Raw genomic sequence first — 18,262 nt, 5'->3', positions numbered from 1 at the left:
AAGGAAAAAAATAATTTTAAGAATCAGGAATCCTAACCTTATGTTTAGTAATTATATGTTAAAAAATTAAAACATTTAAGAATAAGGCAAAAAAAAATTCTAAGAATAAAGATAAGGATAAGAATCCAATTTTTAATAGCAAGTCAACCTTAATAAATACCATAAAGAATATATACATTTACTAAAAGAATATGTTTAATAATCAGATATTAACAAATTAAAAATATTTAAGAATTAGGAAAATTAATAATTTTAAAGATGAAGAAAGAATTGTAACCTTTAATAGCAAGTTAACCTTAAAAGCATTTACTGAAGAAGAAGAAAAAAAAGGTCAACCTTATAAAATAGAAAGAATTAAATATGTTTTAGTAATTAGATATTAAAAATAACTAAAGGAAGTCCAAAACTCTGTCTCTCAATTAACTAATAGCTAACACCATTAAAACAGCTACCAAAATAATTTATTTTGCCGAACAGATCCATAATAAAAAAAGATGAACCAACTAAAATTGGTAAGTCTAACTCATCGTAAGTCCAAATTAATAAATGAATTGATTATATTGAGATTAGATAAAAAAATATTAAATTTTTAATTCATAAAAATATTTATAACTATAGAAATTTTGTACTTTAAAATTTTATTATATTTTTTATTCATAGAGAGATCTAAGGGTAGTCCTTTCTTGGACCACCAAATTAATAAAAATAGTTGTGGTCGAGAAAACTCGAACTCGAACTCTAACTCGAACCTCTCACTCCTTACATAAGTGAGAAGACCAACCAGAACATACATAATTGACTTAAAAATTTTATTATTAAATATGAGAAAAAAATATTAAAAAAGGATAAATTATGATAATTGTCGATGATCGGTGGTAATGGTCGATGGTGGAGGACGGCTGTGTCTATTGACCGGTGGTGGTGGCTACCAATAATTGTGAATTAAAAAATATGTATTTATAAGGTTATAATAAATTTGTCAAAATATTAAAAAAATATTTTTAACTCTCTTAAAAATGAGATATAAGAATTCATTTTCTTCAAAATTAATTTAGTTTTACTTTAAATAAAATATTTTTCATTCCTCTATTTTTAAAGGATCCCAAAAAATAAAAAAAAAATCCTAAATAATTTTTTTTTTTCAGAAACAAACCGAGGATTAATAATTAAAAATCATAATCTTATGACCATTTTTCACTTGTCAACTATCATTATCATTATTATCCCTCTTAGTCAATGATTTATAATATCATGGATCATCATTAATATACTATTGCTATTATGATCTTCGGTGCCAATGAGCTTTATTCATATCATCATATAATATAGCTATCATTTTTACTCCTTTGAGTGAATCACTACCATAATCCATTTTCACATTAGTAAAAATTTATGTAGTCGAGAAGATTCAAACTCGAAATAGTCGAGAAGATTCAAATTCGAAACCTCTTACTTTTTATATTAGTAGAAAGACCAATCAGATCATACCTAATTGGTGAAATTTCACTCTTTAGTTTATAGGTTAATGCAAGCATTTTTCTTTTCAATATTTTTTACGAGTATTCTGGTACTGTTTTAGATATAAGATTAATCTTGCTTCAAAAATCGCGATTGCCTCCCTCCAAACGTGTTTTTTTATCCATCAGACATTTGAATATATAGAAATCATTCGCTAAACTCAAGGGTACTTTATTACTTGTGCTACTATTTATAGATCAAACCTTTTTTACTTTAATGATAGATTTTTTGGTTTAGGTTTTAATATTATTATAATCCTTATAACTATGACGTGAAGAATACAAATCTCACACTAACCAAGTGTAGTCTATATATTCTCCCCGATCTATTAGAACTCCTATGTATAAAAAAAAAAATTAAAGAATACAAATTCCCCTAGCAAAATCTATTTAATAAATAAAAGTTTTTTTAATATTAGTTAAAAGAGGAATGGTGCCTTAATTATGATTATTATGCTTGAAACTTATATATACAATATATAAGCGTATAAAAACTATTAAATATTTTTTTTCTTTTAGTTTTTTAAAAAAATTATTTTTCTTTTATTTTTAATTTTTTTTGAAAATGCTAAATATTATGTTATTCATAAAAATTAACTTATTTTATTTTAGCTACCATGAAATTCTATTATCTTTGAATTTTAAAATTAATTGAAAACTTATATTAATGAAATGGATGAAAAAGTTTCCTCCACTTTGTGTTCCTTCTTTTACTTCTACCGGTCTACTACTACTGTTCACCAACCATTCCCTAATTCGTTTTGGGCCAATGTTTGGGCCCACATATTATTAGCCTTATCCTACGCTAACATAGAGAAAGGGCCCACCAACAGATTTTCAAAATGCTGACTGTAAACCAGCGACATACAGCTGGCAGGATTTGAAGGGCCACGTGGACCTAACTCAAAAGTCGCCTCAATGATTGGATTAAAAGCTTGTTAATAACCTTTTTTAATTCCACGTGTCAGAACACAATCAAACCTTCACGTTCTGTACTAGATACTTGTAGTCACTTTTACCTTTTCACATTCTCTTCTGCCGTTGAAAGCCGTTAATCGCGCCAAATTCTTAACGTCCAAAAATAAAATGCTGTCAAAAACATGAAATTATTGATGATAAGTTACAATCTTAATGAAAGCCTCATTAATAAAAAATTCCTAAAAACATAAAATTATTAAATTTAAGTTCTTTGGCAGAGGAGAAGAATTATTAGAATTTAGATAGATTAATAACACTTTTTATTTTATTTTTTTTTAACTTGATTGTTTGATATTTAAAATTCAAATTCAAATTCAAAGATATTATTTTTCGAATTCAGAAAACTAGACTATAAAGCAGTGCCAAATAATACAATTAAATATTATTAAAAAATAAAAAATTAGTAATAAGATAGGTTGTTTCTGACGCAGAAAAGGGTGGGAGAGAAGTCGCCTTCCTCATTGCTTCAACAATCCACCACTCTGCAACCCCACAACTACACAATGCATACATGTATAGCTGTAAATTACACATATATTTTCCAATATAATATTATAAATCATTCTTGATTCCTATTTTACCCCGAACCATGTCTCAAAAAGCCTTCTTCTCTATCATCAACTTGATATATATTTGTGCAAATAGATATCTCTGCTTAGAATTTAATCTCTCCCTCCCTCTCCCTCTTCCTCTCTCTCACTCTGTATCTGTATATAACGTCCACAGCAATTAAAGAAACAAAAGGTTTGGCCTTCTTTTCTTGAATGAAACAGTAAGGTATGACTCATTTATCTGTAAGTCATGTTCTATTTTAATTCTCTCTGTTTCTCTTGGATAATTTCTGTTTCGGTTCCATTTTTTGTTTATATTGTGTTTTTGGATTATTGAAATGAAATGTTTAAACTTGCTGAATCTCTTTTGTAAACTTCTCTTGTCGGAATCTTTTTTTTTTCTTTTATGTAAATTTGTGTGTGAAATTGAGTGTAATTGTAGCTTGAACTTAGTTTTTCTTGAATTGCAGTTTTATACAATAATTTGATAATGCCTGGAATAGCCATGGATACATTAAATGGAGACAGAGAAATAGATGATGGCAATGGAGACTATTCGCCTTATAAAGGAAGCTATAGGTCTCCAAGAAGCACACTGAGTCCAAATAGTCAGTGCAGTGACTCCATTGATCTGGCTATAGATGGTGTAGTTGACACTTCGATTGAACAGTTATATCACAATGTATGTGAGATGGAGAGTTCTGATCCTTCGCCTTCCCGGGCGAGTTTTCTATCTTATGGGGAAGAATCAAGAATTGATTCAGAGTTACGCCACCTTGTTGGAGATATTGGAGAAATGGAGATAGTAACAAAAGAAGTTGTTACAGAAAATAAAGAAGATGGCAATACTATCGATGACTTGACTCCTAAGAAAGATACAAATGGTTCAATTGATAAAAATTCTGCAAACAAGGACAAAACCAGAGCTACAAGTCTTAAAAAGCAGCTTTTTCGCTTGCAATTTGAAGTCGGGGGATCTACAAAATCAAGTCCTAAGAGTAGATATCCGAAGGAGAAGCCTCATCTGGTTGATAGGCAGTTTGATAAGAATATAAGAAAGCAAAACCAAGACTTGCCTCTTAAGAAACAGAGGAATAATGGTTATATGAGGGCAAAATTTCGGAATGGAAACGAAGATCCTCTTGAGGTAGGATTAGATAATCCTGACCTTGGTCCATTCTTGCTTAAACAAACAAGAGAGATGATTAATTCGGGTGAAAATCCACAAAAGACTCTTGAATTTGCTGTTAGAGCAACAAAATCATTTGAGGCATGTGCAAATGGGAAGCCTAATTTACAGCTTGTAATGTCTTTGCATGTTTTAGCAGCAATATATTGCAGTTTGGGGAAGTATAATGAAGCAATTCCTGTTCTTGAGAGGTCTATTGAGATTCCAGTAATAGAAGACGGTCAAAATCATGCACTTGCTAAATTTGCTGGATGTATGCAATTGGGTGATACTTATGCAATGCTAGGCCAAATTGAGAATGCAATTCTGTGTTATACAGCTGGTCTTGAAATACAAAGACAGGTTCTAGGAGAAACAGATTATCGAGTCGGAGAAACTTGCAGGTATTTAGCTGAGGCTCATGTCCAAGCATTGCAATTTGATGAGGCTGAGAAGCTTTGTCAAATTGCACTTGACATACATAGAGAGAAAGGTGGTCCTGCTTCGCTTGAAGAAGCAGCAGATAGAAGGCTTATGGGACTTATATGCGAAGCAAAAGGAGAGTATGAAGCTGCTCTTGAGCATTATGTTTTGACAAGTATGTCAATGGCAGCAAATGGGCTTGACATAGATGTTGCTTCAATTGATTGCAGCATCGGAGATGCTTATTTGTCTTTGGCAAGGTATGATGAGGCCATTTTCTCTTATCAGAAAGGTCTTACTGTGTTTAAGTCAAGAAAAGGGGAGAATCATCCAGCAGTTGCTTCTGTTTTTGTTCGGTTGGCTGATTTGTACAATCGGATAGGGAAATTTAGGGATTCTAAGTCCTACTGTGAAAATGCTCTTCGAATTTATGAAAAAACCAATCCTGGGATCCCTGCAGAAGAAATAGCTAGTGGATTTCTTGATATTTCTGCTATCTATCAATGTATGAATCAATTTGAGCCAGCACTCAGGTTGCTTAAAAAGGCTTTGAAAATATATGGCAACGCTCCAGGTCAACAAAGCACAATTGCAGGAATTCAAGCCCAAATGGGAGTAATGTACTACATGATGGGAAATTATGCCGAGTCTTACAAAACATTGAAAAGTTCTGTTTCAAAGTTTCGAGCAAGCGGAGAGAAGAAATCAGCATTATTCGGCATTGCTTTGAATCAAATGGGTCTAGCTTGTGTGCAACGTTATGCGATAAATGAGGCTGCAGATTTATTTGAAGAGGCAAGAAGCATTTTGGAGAAGGAATACGGACCTTGTCATCCTGATACATTAGGAGTCTATAGCAACCTAGCAGGCACTTATGATGCAATGGGAAGGTAAATTTCTCTTCCAATAAGATAAAATTAGTACTGCTTGTTTTTATTTCTTTCAGTTCTGTAATTTATGCATACAAGTTTTTATCTTTTAGCAGCATGTAGACCCTGCTGTCAGAATTTGTTATTTCTTGAAGTGAATATTAATTATAGTTTTGTTTTATAATTTTTTATCGTGCATTGTGCAATTATACAGACTCGATGATGCTATTGAGATTCTGGACTATGTTGTTGGCATGAGAGAGGAGAAGTTAGGAACAGCAAATCCTGATGTAGACGATGAGAAGCGAAGGCTAGCAGAGTTACTGAAAGATGCAGGCAAAGTCAGGAACAGAAAATCAAGATCACTAGTAAAACTTCTTGATACAGAACTTCAAATTATACAGGATGGTGCCATTGAGGTATCGTAATAATAAGGATTGTGTATACATATACATATACCTGTAAAAAAAACGTACTAGACAAGGATTAGGCAGTTGGTTTGTCTGTTAAATTCCTGTTGGTATTCTGGGGAAACAAATAAATGAAAGTGATAATGACAAGAATCAGAAATTTGTTTTCAAGTGTTCATTTTATAACATCCTTTTTAGGGGGAGTGAGTGGGGCTAAAGGTAAAAGGCTGCATTTAATTCTTCATTTTCTTATGTAATTCAAGAACTGTCATATTCTTCTTTGTAATGGCTTAATTTTGAATAAAAGAAATTAAAATTGTTAGAATATCATTTTCTTGTACTGGTACACCAAACTGCAAATTAGGATGCTTGTAATTGCTTTTACCATATTGATAAGCTACTCAACTTTGAAGTCTTCTATTTTAACTGTCATGTGTCTTATTTGCTTTGAATAGAACTTTTGAACACAAATAGTTTTTTGCATCAATAGTTTCTTAGTCACATCAGAAACTCTTACTCATATCAGAAGCCATTTTTTTATCTTACTTCTGATTACAGTTTTAGTAAAATGTTCTGTCAACATCTTTTGTCAACCACAACAGAATAACCAAGTAATGAAAATGATGTACAATATGTGACTCGGAGCCAACAACACCAACAGAAAATGCTACATTTTGATGTAAATCACAATCCAATTACGAAAAATAAGTAGGTATTCTAATCAAAACTGGAGCCAGATATAGGAATATTGAAGCGAAGATTTCGAAGGAAAAAAGAAATTGCAACAGAAAATAATCATAAAACTCTAGCAGTGTACTAAAGTTTTATTTAGCATTACTCGGCTCGAATTGAAGCTCCTAACATTTGCTTACATTCTTTGTGTCAGCATTTTATTTGGAGTACTCTCTTTTTAGCTACATTTAAATTTTTTGACTCACTTGCATAGCATATGCAGTGTTTATTGAGCTATTGCTGTTTAATATGGTTACATAATTTAAGGACAAGCCTGGTTGATAGGAACAGGCGGATCGGATGATGAACCATCAAAAAGCTTTTTCACAACCCACTTGTTAGCTGCTTCACTGAAGTGCACACCATCCCAGCTAATGATTTTCGAAGGATCCGTACAAGATGTTGCAACCCGAGTTGTATTATTGTCTTCTGATTTAGTCCCACAAAATAAAACTAATTTAGGCTCTAAAATGCCACAACAGAAACTCCATGGATCCTCAAAACCTGTCATATTGTAATCAAAATAATGTAATTAGCAGCAATCAATTTCAATATATAACCAATAGATCATTTCCAAAATTTTACCTTGATTTCTGGCATCATCAATAAGTGAAAATTTAACTTTATAAACATCTATATAGGTAATTGCAGCTAGTGGCAGTTGCTTCCTCAGCTGAACTACTGTATCCTTTAGTTGCCTATTGAATTCTTGAACTGCCTCATTTTGCGCGACAGCGCAGCGGTTCTTGTCGAGAGTAGTGTTCTTTGGAGGGTACATTGCAACACCAAAAGGGTCACAGCCGATTGGGCCTACGTTATGCACCAAAAAGGCTCTTGCCCCTTCAATATAAAGCCTCTGTGAACAAAATTTTATCAGTTTCCTATTAATATTGTTCTGGAAGGCAGCTTTTTGGTTTTAATATATTATAATTGCTTACTTGTACTGCTTGACTGAACTGAGCAAGTATATCAGGAAATGCTAAATGAACTTGATCTTCTGTTGTGTTAAGAAAACCAAACGCCAAATCATTATGTCCAATATCGAATGTGTACAAGGCCTTGGAAAAATCTTTAGGATTTGGAAGAGAACCTATATATAGACAGCAAACCAGAAAAATGAGAACGTCGCCATTTTTTTTTTTTTTTTTTTTGTTAAGTTTTAACCATGAAACTTGAAGCTAAGGTATACATAATCTCTTACCGCGATTTTTTGAGTTGTTATATAATTCTGCGGTGCGTGCTTTGAATTGTATGAACTGAGAGACTTGAAGGGCTAGAAAGAAAGGACTTCTAGGACCCGGCCGAATAGATGAGCCTGCACTTGCAAAATTTGCTCCTTTTGCAAATGTTGTGCCTATAGAGTCTAAGTATGCACTTAGATAAGGCAATCCTAAGTATTCAGCTGCAACAAATCAACAACAAATTAAAGTTCATTCAAATCCTTAGATTAGTATCAAATAACAACTTTCCGAGATTTTGAAACTCACCCATGAAATCTATGATTAAACGACCATCACAAAGCCTTCCAGAAGGTTTTCCAAAGAAGGTTTCGCCGTGAGGAGGAGGCACCGGACCAAATGCAGCAGACATTCCTCCAGTATCTGCAAATGAGTCTCCAAAACTATAAATTGCAGCAAATGCACAGTTTGATTTACTGTTACGGCTGGTTGCAACTGCAACTTTTCCAACTGCTAATACCATAAACAATAGTTCAAGAATTGAAAACATTCCTCTAGAGGCCATGATCATTAATCTTTAGCAAGAAATATATGCTTTTTCCTGCAAGAAATGTTTATTTGTTATCAGATTTGATGATATGCCAATCAAGAACTTAACAGTTATATATATACTGCAATATTAGGCATAATGTGACAAATGGGGGAATGAATTAGCTGAATATATTATAAAAATCGACAAATCCAACAAAATAAGATCCATTACAGAATTGCAGAGTATGAGGAAACTACGTATTGTCACATTCTATGAGCCTTTGTACATACTGTGAAAAATATAATGATCATTATTAAAATTTAAATCCCATTGGCAAATGTAAACCCATAAGAAAGTTAACCAAAGTGCAAAGCAAGTTGGAATCAATTTGGCTGCTAGCAGATGCCATAAATTGGACTTAGCCCTTGATATTCCCGTCCTTTAAATTTGTCTTCATAGAAACTAGGAAAGATCCAGTTATTAATGCTTGATCAAAGGCTAGAGTTAAGAATATATAAAGGGTTATCAAATTATCAAACAACAATATTTAGCATAAGAACTCAATAAGAGACTGAGTATATACATTCTGAGTAAAAAAAATGGTATACATAGCTTCACAATAGGAAAAAAAAAATATTTAGAAAAAGGTCTCAAATTTGTGATTTTATGTCAATTTTCATATTTATTGGAATTCTCACTCTAAATCACGTATTTATTATATAGAGTTGGACACTCTAATTATAAACATTAAATAAAATTGCACCCTCAAATAAGATAGAGTTTACAACTTGAATTACGAACAGTAAATCTATGTATAAATGAATCGGTAATTGACACGAAATGGCCAGTCACAGATAAAATGAAACTAAAGGAATTTTGAAAATATTAATATTTTTTTATTTTGAACAAAAAGCATCGCAATATATCTATCTTATGCTATGCTGAAGAATAATTTTCGAAGTTCTTTGTTTCTATTTTTATTGTGCACCTCTTTTGGAAATATAATTCCTTAATAAATAATAAATTTTTTTTTCGAAGAACACCTTGACAACAATTGATCTTTTACCGAGTTCCCACCATTATGCGTTAATTGCTTTAATGGAGAAACATGTCGCACTACCAAGCTATGTTAATCCAAGATACACCATTTAAAATGTCTAGTATAGTAAAATCAAATATCATATGTGTATTTATTACCAAACCCTCATAAAGAAAGGATCGAACACTAAGAAAGAAGTTAATTAATCGAGCAACGAAAAAACAGCAAGTGGTAGTTTAACAAAGAAAGCTACAAAAATGGAGCATCTGCCACATCAAAACATTCTTTTTGCAAAGAAGGTTTACTGGTTTATGCTCATAACTAACAAACTAAAGAGTGCAAACTAGCATTATTATTAATGCTTAGATTTTCAACTATTATCTTGTTCGAATAATAGCATAGAAATCGGGGAATCGAGCCTTGAAATGGTATTCTAGGAATGCTGACAAGCGTCTTCAATTGAAAAAGGTGGATGAGAATGAGACCCATTAAGAACTTTATTTGCTACCCATAAATTAGCTGCTTGGGAATAGTGTATCCCATCCCAGCTTATATGCATTGATGGATGCTGACATGGATTCCCATAAACTGTTCCATTCACTATGGCTTTCTTTCCACAATCAATATGATATCCATAGTAACTGCCACAACAGAAGTTCATTGGATCAACGAAACCTGCAAAATGGTAATGAAATCAACATTAGACATAGTCACATTCCAACTAAAAATATACGGTTCTAAACATCATCAAAGGAGAAATATTACACTATAACGAAAAGGACTTTTAGCAGAAGGCTGTACCACCTGCTAAAAGACAAAACGTTGATCTTGAGAAAAACTAGCATCAATATAGAACCCCACAACTAAAATATTTATTAGCTATCACAAACATTTGGGAACCCATCAACATGTTCTAATTTTATACTAATTATTCATTATTTTTATATCTAGTATCAGAATGTGAAATTGAAATTATTTAATATAATGTTACCTTGATTCTTAGCAGTGCTAATCAGTTGATATTTGGCTGAGTAGACATCGATGTATGTGAATGCTGAATGAGGAAGCTTTTTCCTCAGCTGGGATACTTTATTCTGCAGCTGCCGGTTAAACTCCTGAGCAATCTTGTTTTGAGGCTTTACACATCCACTTTGATCAAGATCACCAGGCTTTGATTGATGATATATAGGACTATAAGGTAAGCAACCAATTGGACCTGTATTATGCACCCAGAAAATTCTTGCCCCTTCCTTGTACAGTCGCTGAAACACCATGAATAAAAATTTGTTAGCTGAACTGCAAGTATAAAATGGTTTTCTCATCTGCCCTTGTGGTAACAGGTCCAGTATGCTTACATGCACTGCTTCTGAAAACTGGTTAAGTATATCAGGAATAGACATTATAACTTTTTCCTCTGTTGTGTGTTGAAGCCCATAGGCCAGGTCATTCTGCCCAATATCAAATGTGTATAGTGCAGTAGAGAAGTCTGCAGGCCTAGGAAGATTTCTTTTGAATGGCGGGAGTTTTCCTGTTTCTGTTATGATTTCGAGTTAGCATATAGAATTTGTCAACTTAATATTAAAATAAATCACATAAAAAAAAAGCACACATATAAGAATAAGCAAAAGAAAAATAAGACAAGAATTTTACATGGTTCAAATGGTAATGTTAAACAAATCCTAAAATGAGAGGAAATGAGGAACTAAGTACTAACCGCTTGCGCCAAGTTTGTTATACAAAGCTGTAGTGCGAGCTTTGAATTGTATGAACTGAGAAACTTGTATGCCTAGATGGAATGGACTAAAACCTCCCGGACGAATAGAAGAACCTCCTGTTGCAAAGTTTACACCATGCCTGAAATCTGTCCCAATTGAGTCCAGATATGCACTGAGGTATGGTAGCTTCAGCCTCTCAGCTGCAACCAAAAACAATTTTTAGCTTCAGATTAGTGTTATGGTGATGCTTCAGGGCTAGTTTCACATTACTATTTCCATAGCAATTGTGAATTGAAAATTCAGAAGAATTGTTATGTACTAATGAACATTAGATTCTTAAAATGTTGTTTTTATAGATCCAAACCTGATTCGGAAAAGTTCTAAACTTGTACGTTTTCTAAAATGAATTTTACACTGATAAAAACCATATTTACAAAATAAACATCCACTGAAATAATAAAGTCATTCATAGTTTAGTTTTTGTTCAAAATCTGCTACTAGCAATAAATAATAATGCAAAACATGGCCTTTGTTATATAAGAGAAAGCAATAATTTTTCTACTAATTAGTTAATACCTATAAAATCTATGATGAGACGACCATCACAATATCTTCCTGAAGGATGTCCAAAGAAAGTTTCACCATTTGGTGACGTGACTTCTGATATTGCTGCAGATATTCCTCCAGTATCTGAATTTGAATCTCCAAAGTTGTATATTGCTTGAAACCCACATTTCTGCAAGCCAGTGCTAGATATCACCACTTTTGGTTGTGTAATAATTTCCAAAACCAAAAGACCAAGTACACAAAGTAGCTTCAATGGGTCCATTCTAGCTAATCTAAGTAGCAACAGCAGCAAGAAAAGAGCACCCAGTTCTCTCTTTTTCTTTAACTTTCACTTTAAAGGAGTTTTGTTCTAATCTTTGAAAAGGACAGCAATGAAATGCTTTGAAGCTGCTGCAAGTTGATATTTGATAAATTGGCTTATTTTTCTTTCTTTCAAGTTTTGCAGCTGGAAAGAGGGTCCACTGTTGGAAGAAAAGACAACGATCTTCCCAAAGTTAAAGGCCTTGTACATGTGAAGTGGAAAATAAACAGGTCCCACTAATCTGAATTTTGCATTCAAATCCTTGATGCAAAATCTATAACTAGTAACCTGCTATGAATACAGTGAATAAAGCAGATCCATATAACCAATCCCGACCAAGTTGGGTGTTAAGGCTTAATTGGGTTGGGTTGGGTAACTTCTAGATCAAAGTTTATTCTCCTCTGCTTACATTTGCATCCAAAGTTCTTGTTTTGTGTTGGTTGGGAAAAAAAATATTGGGATTGGCGTAGTGGTGAACAATAAATGAGAAAAAACAGAAAGGAAGTTATAGGAAAATTAATTTATATATATTTACTCTATAGTACCCGGTCTAAAAACAATAATTCATAAATTCCCAGTCTGGAAACGACTCCAGTACCATTGGACCAAAACTCATCCTTTAGGTGACAAGTTAAACCCACAGAACATCTTTGTCAGGATTTCTCCAATGAAAAAATTTCAAGCAAATGAAGAAAGGCACATTATATTTCTTTGCAAAGGTTTTCATTACAAATTTCCATTTAAATGATGAATGATATATCCTTTGAATACCAGGTTTTTCCTGGAAGAATCAGAAACAAACCCTGCACTTGCTAACAGATAGCTTGCTTGTGTAGTTGTCTAGAACTCCATGTACTATTTAGCGAAGAAGGGAAAATAATTGTTGGCAACCTCTTGCTTTCCTCCAAATGAGGAAAATCAATAGTGTAATGAAGCCCACGGCTTTCACGCCTCGCTAGGGCACTGCTTAACACCAGCTTTGCACAACAAAAGAGGTTCCTCATTTCACAAGCCTCAAGTCCTACCATTGTTTGCTTCCAACCTTGATGAAATAAATGCTTCTCCCATTGAGACTCCAATTCGCTGATTTTTTGCTCAGCAGTTTCTAGCCTTGTTGTCGAGCGAACAATTCCTACATATTTCCACATGATTGATTGCAGTTCTTTTCTTACTTCTGCTGTTGTATTCAATATATTGTCCATTACATTTCTCCCAAGTGAATAAGGCACAACCGGTCGAGCCCAGCAATCTGAAGCACTGAGATTAAGCCTAGAGCTTTTCATGTGATCAATTGAAGGCTGGACAGCTCTTCGTGCAAAAACCAGCGCCTCAAGCAATGAATTGCTTGCAAGCCTGTTTGCTCCATGCAAACCAGTGCAAGCAACTTCACCTGCTACATAAAGGCCCCGCACATTTGTCTCCCCCTGAAGCCCAGCACGTACTCCACCACACATGTAATGAGCGGCAGGAACCACTGGAATTGGCTGATGAGTTATATCAAGGCCATACTTAAGACACTCAGCAGCTATGTTGGGGAAGTGAGACAGTATCTTTCCTCTGGGTCTGTGACTTATATCAAGAAGAACATACTTCTCATTCCGCTTTTTAAGCTGGTCATCTATACTTCTGGCCACAACATCTCTAGGAGCTAGCTCAGCTCTCTCATCATACAAGGGCATAAACCTTTCCATACCTAAATTATAGAGGATACCTCCATCACCCCTAACAGCTTCAGTGATGAGAAATGCATTTTCTCGAGTTTTGTTTGGTTTGATAGGAAGGCCTTCATCAGCTAAGGCAGTTGGGTGGAACTGCACAAATCTAAGAAAAAAGAAGTGTGTGGTAAATCATATATATCAGAAAGATCATTTTATTAACATGGCTTTTAATTGTTAACTTTCTTTTAGCAGTTTGTTTAGTTTCTTTAAATATTATCGTGCTTTGTTGTTAATCCTGAACAAACTTCCTTAGTACATGATGAAGTTATTTAACAATTTGTTTTCATGTGGTTAAAGATATTATGGAATGAAATACGGAAAGCAATATTTCCAAAACTATGTTACGAATTTAACATCATTGGTTTCTCTCTTAACATACCCAAACCAAACTCTCCAAACAATCAAAAATAGGGAAGAAAGGATGAAGATCTCAAAATCATTTACAAATAGAACTTTAAGCTTGCTCTGTAAATTAACCTAAAACTTGATTTTGGACACAGTACCATAACAATCTGGAAATAAACTGCCAATTTACACATTACTGTGTTGTTATTCATGTAACAAAAGAAGGAAAAATTGACATGATGTATAAGAACAAGACTTTTCGGAGAACAACAGATAACCATTTACTTACTCCATGTTGGAAATCACAGCTTGAGCTCTGTGCGCCATAGCAATACCATCTCCAGTGGCCACCTAGAATAACATCTTCAGAAGTAAGAATGCCATTAATGATAGTATGTGCATGATCAACGTTCTGTAGATATGTGCATTTGAAGTATATACCAAGCAATAAAATAGATTGATGAATCTATAAATTTGGGAATAAATAAAGAAATATATGAATAGAGTAGCTGACCGCAATAAGATCTAGATGCTATTATTGCAGTAGAACAGCTAGCTGGTGACTTAAAACAGGCAGGAACAACTTTCCTTCACTGAGAGGACAGTTGAATGCATGCCACGAATCCATTTTAGGTGTATTCAAACTAAGATGGTGGTTTGTGCAGTTTGAGGTACCACTGCCCACCGAATAGTCAACTTAATTAGCCATATTTATTCATTTATGTATGTCTAGGCTAGGAAGTTGTCATTTCAAGAACTCCAAGTGACCAAATTTTATATCTGGTGTAAAATATCATTCAGGTAAATGACTTAATATAACTAGAAAATGAAAGGTACCAGAGGATTTGTGGTAGATGGATAGATATGTCCAGCCCCACCTGCTGCAAGCAGAGTCACCTTTGAAATGAATCGAACAACCTGGAGTTTTGGGGTAAAAGGTCTTTAGTGCAATCAAACAACCTGGATAGATATCCCAGCTAAAAATTGGCAAGATAATACTAAATAAATGAATCCTTGCATCACCTCTTTAGATTCAGTATTGATTGTGTCAACACCATGGCAAACTGTATTAAGACCATCCTACCAGCAATAAAAAAAATTGCCTCAGAATCCACATTGATATGTATTTTTAACCCTTAATTATTATGTCAAATATAGACAATGCAACATGAGTGAGATAAATCATTCACCTGGTCTTCAGTTCGGAATTATAACAAGACCTAATTATTTCTAGAAATTATTGAACCAAATATTTGAATATCTAAATTATACCTACAGACAAAAAGAGTATCAAGAAGTGAACCTGAGAAGTTAGCAAATCTATCGCAAAGTGGTGTTCAAACATGGATATTTTAGGATCATTAACAACTGCCTCAAGCAGAGCTCGCTCAATCTCCCTTCCTGTCATATCGGCAGCATGGACAATTCTATGGTGAGAGTGACCCCCCTCCCTTGCTAGGTGCAGGTTACCGTCCTCACCATGATCAAACATTGCACCCATAGCTATCAATTCCCTGATTCTGTCAGGTCCTTCAGTACAAACAACCTAGAGAAAAAATATAACAACTAAATCACCATATCTTTCATTATGGATAACTTATAACTAGTGCTTATGGAAATATTAGTATTAGCAGATAATGCAATTTAAGAAATTCAGCATCTATTAGTTGACATTTTTAAATTAAAAAGATAGTAGCACTCAGAATAGCACTAAGAAGAATCATAATGAAAAATTCTTACTCTGACAGTCTCCTCATCACATAGATTAGCCCCAGCTACAATGGTGTCCTGCATGTGACTCTCCACAGAATCCAAAGGACACAACACAGCACTAACACCACCTTGGGCATAGTTTGTATTGCTCTCATGAGGCTCAGCCTTGGTGATCACTGCAACAGTTCCATGTTTTGCAACTTCAAGAGCATAGCGAAGGCCAGCAACTCCACTTCCAATGACAACAAAATCAAAATACCTAGTGGAACCATCTCTCAAGCAAGATGACACACTAACTGGTCTCATTCTGAGGGATCTCCAATGCTCTCCAATGGTAAATTGAGAACAATTACATTTTTGGATTTGCAATATCTTGGATACTCCATGTGACCTAGAAGATTTACATCCACCACAAAATAAATAATAACCAAGAATATATTTGGAAAGCTTTGACACAATATATATCATGAATTATGATTGTCTCACTGTCATCACGACACCCTTACACAACAGTACGAGGATATTATCCAAGAAGAAAAAGGCATGTAGGAAAACCTGCTTCAGGTTAAAAGACATCCTCCCTCTTATAAAGCACCAGCTTGCAGCCATAAAAAAACAGCATGGTTGAAAATTCTCTACTAGAACATATTTTTATGGTGTAATATAATCAAACACCATTGAGCCAAAGCTGTAAGAAACAACTATTAAGAAGTTTTAGGAGCCACAAAAGCATCTATCAGATGCTATTTAGGGGACTAGTTGTGGCTTTCATGTCAGTAAAGACATGAAACAGGAATCTACAAGCTCTCAACCCGGAATCATTTAAAAAATTTGAAGTAATTATGTTACTGAATTCACTATTTGAAAAAATTAATAAAATAAATAGCAAATTCTATGTACCAAAAAAAAAAAAAAATTTAAAAATCAAAACAGAAATTAAATAGCTGAGAAAAGATCCTTGTCAAATACCATGAAAGCTCTTTTTGTAAGCCTCCATTGAATGCCACACTAGATACCCAAGCAGATTGAGAACAACTGTGTACCCTCCATCTGTTTACCCCATAGTGCAGGTTGCCATTTAGTGCAGCTGTACTTGTCATTTGAGAATCTCTGCCAGACAAAAAAAGAAAGACAGAGAAAAAGAAAGTTTACTAAATTAGGACATAAAATAAACCAATTAGACTATACTAAACACAAATTGATCACGAAACAGCTACAAGACCAACCAACAATAGTCCAACAAAATTCAACCACAATCACACAGAATCCCCCTCCTGTTTTCCCATGAGATTTCAATTCTGTAAAAGATAATGCTGCCAACACAAAAGAAAATGGAATTCATAAAAATTTCTCAAAGAACCCTTAAAGATGGAAAATCCAAAAAATGATTCAAATACAAAAGAATTAAGGAACCAAAAACCCAAAACAGGTACCTGAAAAATGACTGAAACTCACAAACAGAAAAAGACTGAAAAACAAATAAAGCATGAAACATAAAGCTGTGGATAATGTAGAAACTCTATTAACCAAGCAAACTGCTACCAGTCAGCCAAAAAAAAAATATTGCCAATCAGCCAAAAAAAGAAAATATTAAACAAAAGCAACATGCAACTGGACCTAGCCTCAAAACAACAAAAACAAAACTGAAAAACAGAAACCCAACATCTTAGTCGTCAACAAGAACAAGAAACATCAATCAATTTTCAATAATCATAACATAACAATAAAAAAAGTTTATAAACCAAAGATCTAACACACCTAAAAAATAGTTCTTTATTCCTTGTTCTTTGTTATTCTCAATTCGAGTCCTCGACAGTACTGCATGCAAAATCTGAATCTGGGTATTCTTGGTCTTTAAAGGAGAGACTTAAAAGACCAACAAAATCAATAAATGTTAAAAGAGAATAATGAACACAAAATTCTTGAGATTGTTGTTTTTTTAATAAATATTTTCAAGGAGAGGTTTTAGAGAAGATGAGAATCACAGGCATGGCAGAACGCTACAGCCAGTCCTATTTAAGGCTTCTTGCACAGACCAGAACCATCGTCGAAATTCGCGCCATGCTTTTCCTATGTGCTTGTGCGCGCCGCCCATGTCTCTTTCTTGTCGTTTTCATCTTTCTTTTTTTTTTACCCTAATTTTTCTTAGTGGTTTTGTCTTTTACTCTGTCTTTCAATTCTGTTTCTGGTCAATTTTGTTTCTCTTTTGACGTAAAGAATTGGGTGGGAATCGGAAGGCGTAACAGATTTAGGCTCAAACTTTGGGAAAATAGATTACCAAACGCATAAATTCACCTTTATAACTTATATTAAAAAAAAAAAAAAAAATCGTGGCACTCTAAATTTTACACGGAACTTATTATGCCCTATTTGATAATATTATACACTTCATCTACTAGCAATAATTTCTTGATATTCTTAATTTTTATGTACAAAATATTAATTTATTGTGCATTTAGTACAACTTTTACAACAAAATTTTCATTTGTTTTAATTATTTAATAAG

At 33.7% G+C, this 18,262-nt stretch overlaps 4 protein-coding genes across 5 annotated transcripts; 1 reads left to right on the top strand and 3 right to left on the bottom strand.

The window, feature by feature from the left end:
• Nucleotides 1–3,082: 3,082 nt before the first annotated feature.
• KLCR2 (Tetratricopeptide repeat (TPR)-like superfamily protein) lies at nucleotides 3,083–6,246 on the top strand. The gene is made up of 3 exons (XM_089716256.1): nucleotides 3,083–3,272; nucleotides 3,517–5,527; nucleotides 5,721–6,246. Exons 2-3 carry the CDS (start codon nucleotides 3,537–3,539, stop codon nucleotides 5,932–5,934), a joined length of 2,205 nt encoding a protein of 734 aa, XP_089572382.1. The 5' UTR covers nucleotides 3,083–3,272; nucleotides 3,517–3,536; the 3' UTR covers nucleotides 5,935–6,246.
• A 142-nt stretch (nucleotides 6,247–6,388) lies between these two features.
• Nucleotides 6,389–8,487, bottom strand: LOC149492467 (GDSL esterase/lipase At5g14450-like). The gene is made up of 5 exons (XM_089716257.1): nucleotides 8,136–8,487; nucleotides 7,850–8,050; nucleotides 7,587–7,738; nucleotides 7,234–7,504; nucleotides 6,389–7,152 (listed from the first exon to the last, which is right to left on the bottom strand). The coding sequence occupies exons 1-5, from the start codon at nucleotides 8,395–8,397 to the stop codon at nucleotides 6,911–6,913; spliced, it is 1,128 nt and encodes a 375-aa protein (XP_089572383.1). The 5' UTR covers nucleotides 8,398–8,487; the 3' UTR covers nucleotides 6,389–6,910.
• Nucleotides 8,488–9,521: 1,034 nt separating this feature from the next.
• On the bottom strand, nucleotides 9,522–12,528 carry LOC149492466 (GDSL esterase/lipase At3g27950-like). Its single transcript, XM_089716255.1, has 5 exons — nucleotides 11,689–12,528; nucleotides 11,112–11,312; nucleotides 10,753–10,931; nucleotides 10,389–10,659; nucleotides 9,522–10,072 (listed from the first exon to the last, which is right to left on the bottom strand). The coding sequence occupies exons 1-5, from the start codon at nucleotides 11,939–11,941 to the stop codon at nucleotides 9,831–9,833; spliced, it is 1,146 nt and encodes a 381-aa protein (XP_089572381.1). The 5' UTR covers nucleotides 11,942–12,528; the 3' UTR covers nucleotides 9,522–9,830.
• A 139-nt stretch (nucleotides 12,529–12,667) lies between these two features.
• Nucleotides 12,668–17,919, bottom strand: AO (L-aspartate oxidase). Of its 2 annotated transcripts, XM_089716254.1 has the most exons (9): nucleotides 17,515–17,919; nucleotides 16,983–17,069; nucleotides 16,726–16,866; nucleotides 15,784–16,147; nucleotides 15,347–15,589; nucleotides 15,067–15,123; nucleotides 14,881–14,961; nucleotides 14,333–14,394; nucleotides 12,668–13,801 (listed from the first exon to the last, which is right to left on the bottom strand). In XM_089716254.1, exons 3-9 carry the CDS (start codon nucleotides 16,854–16,856, stop codon nucleotides 12,793–12,795), a joined length of 1,947 nt encoding a protein of 648 aa, XP_089572380.1. In that variant the 5' UTR covers nucleotides 16,857–16,866; nucleotides 16,983–17,069; nucleotides 17,515–17,919; the 3' UTR covers nucleotides 12,668–12,792. The 2 variants fall into 2 exon arrangements, with proteins under 2 accessions (XP_089572380.1, XP_089572379.1); XM_089716253.1 differs by lacking the exon at nucleotides 16,983–17,069 and having other exon boundaries at nucleotides 17,515–17,918.
• Nucleotides 17,920–18,262: the final 343 nt, after the last annotated feature.

This window comes from Jatropha curcas, chromosome 11, assembly GCF_041381405.1.
Source record: "Jatropha curcas cultivar XTBG-Jc1 chromosome 11, XTBG_Jcur_1.0, whole genome shotgun sequence".
NCBI lineage: Eukaryota > Viridiplantae > Streptophyta > Magnoliopsida > Malpighiales > Euphorbiaceae > Jatropha > Jatropha curcas.
This window is presented reverse-complemented; position numbering and strand designations above follow the sequence as displayed.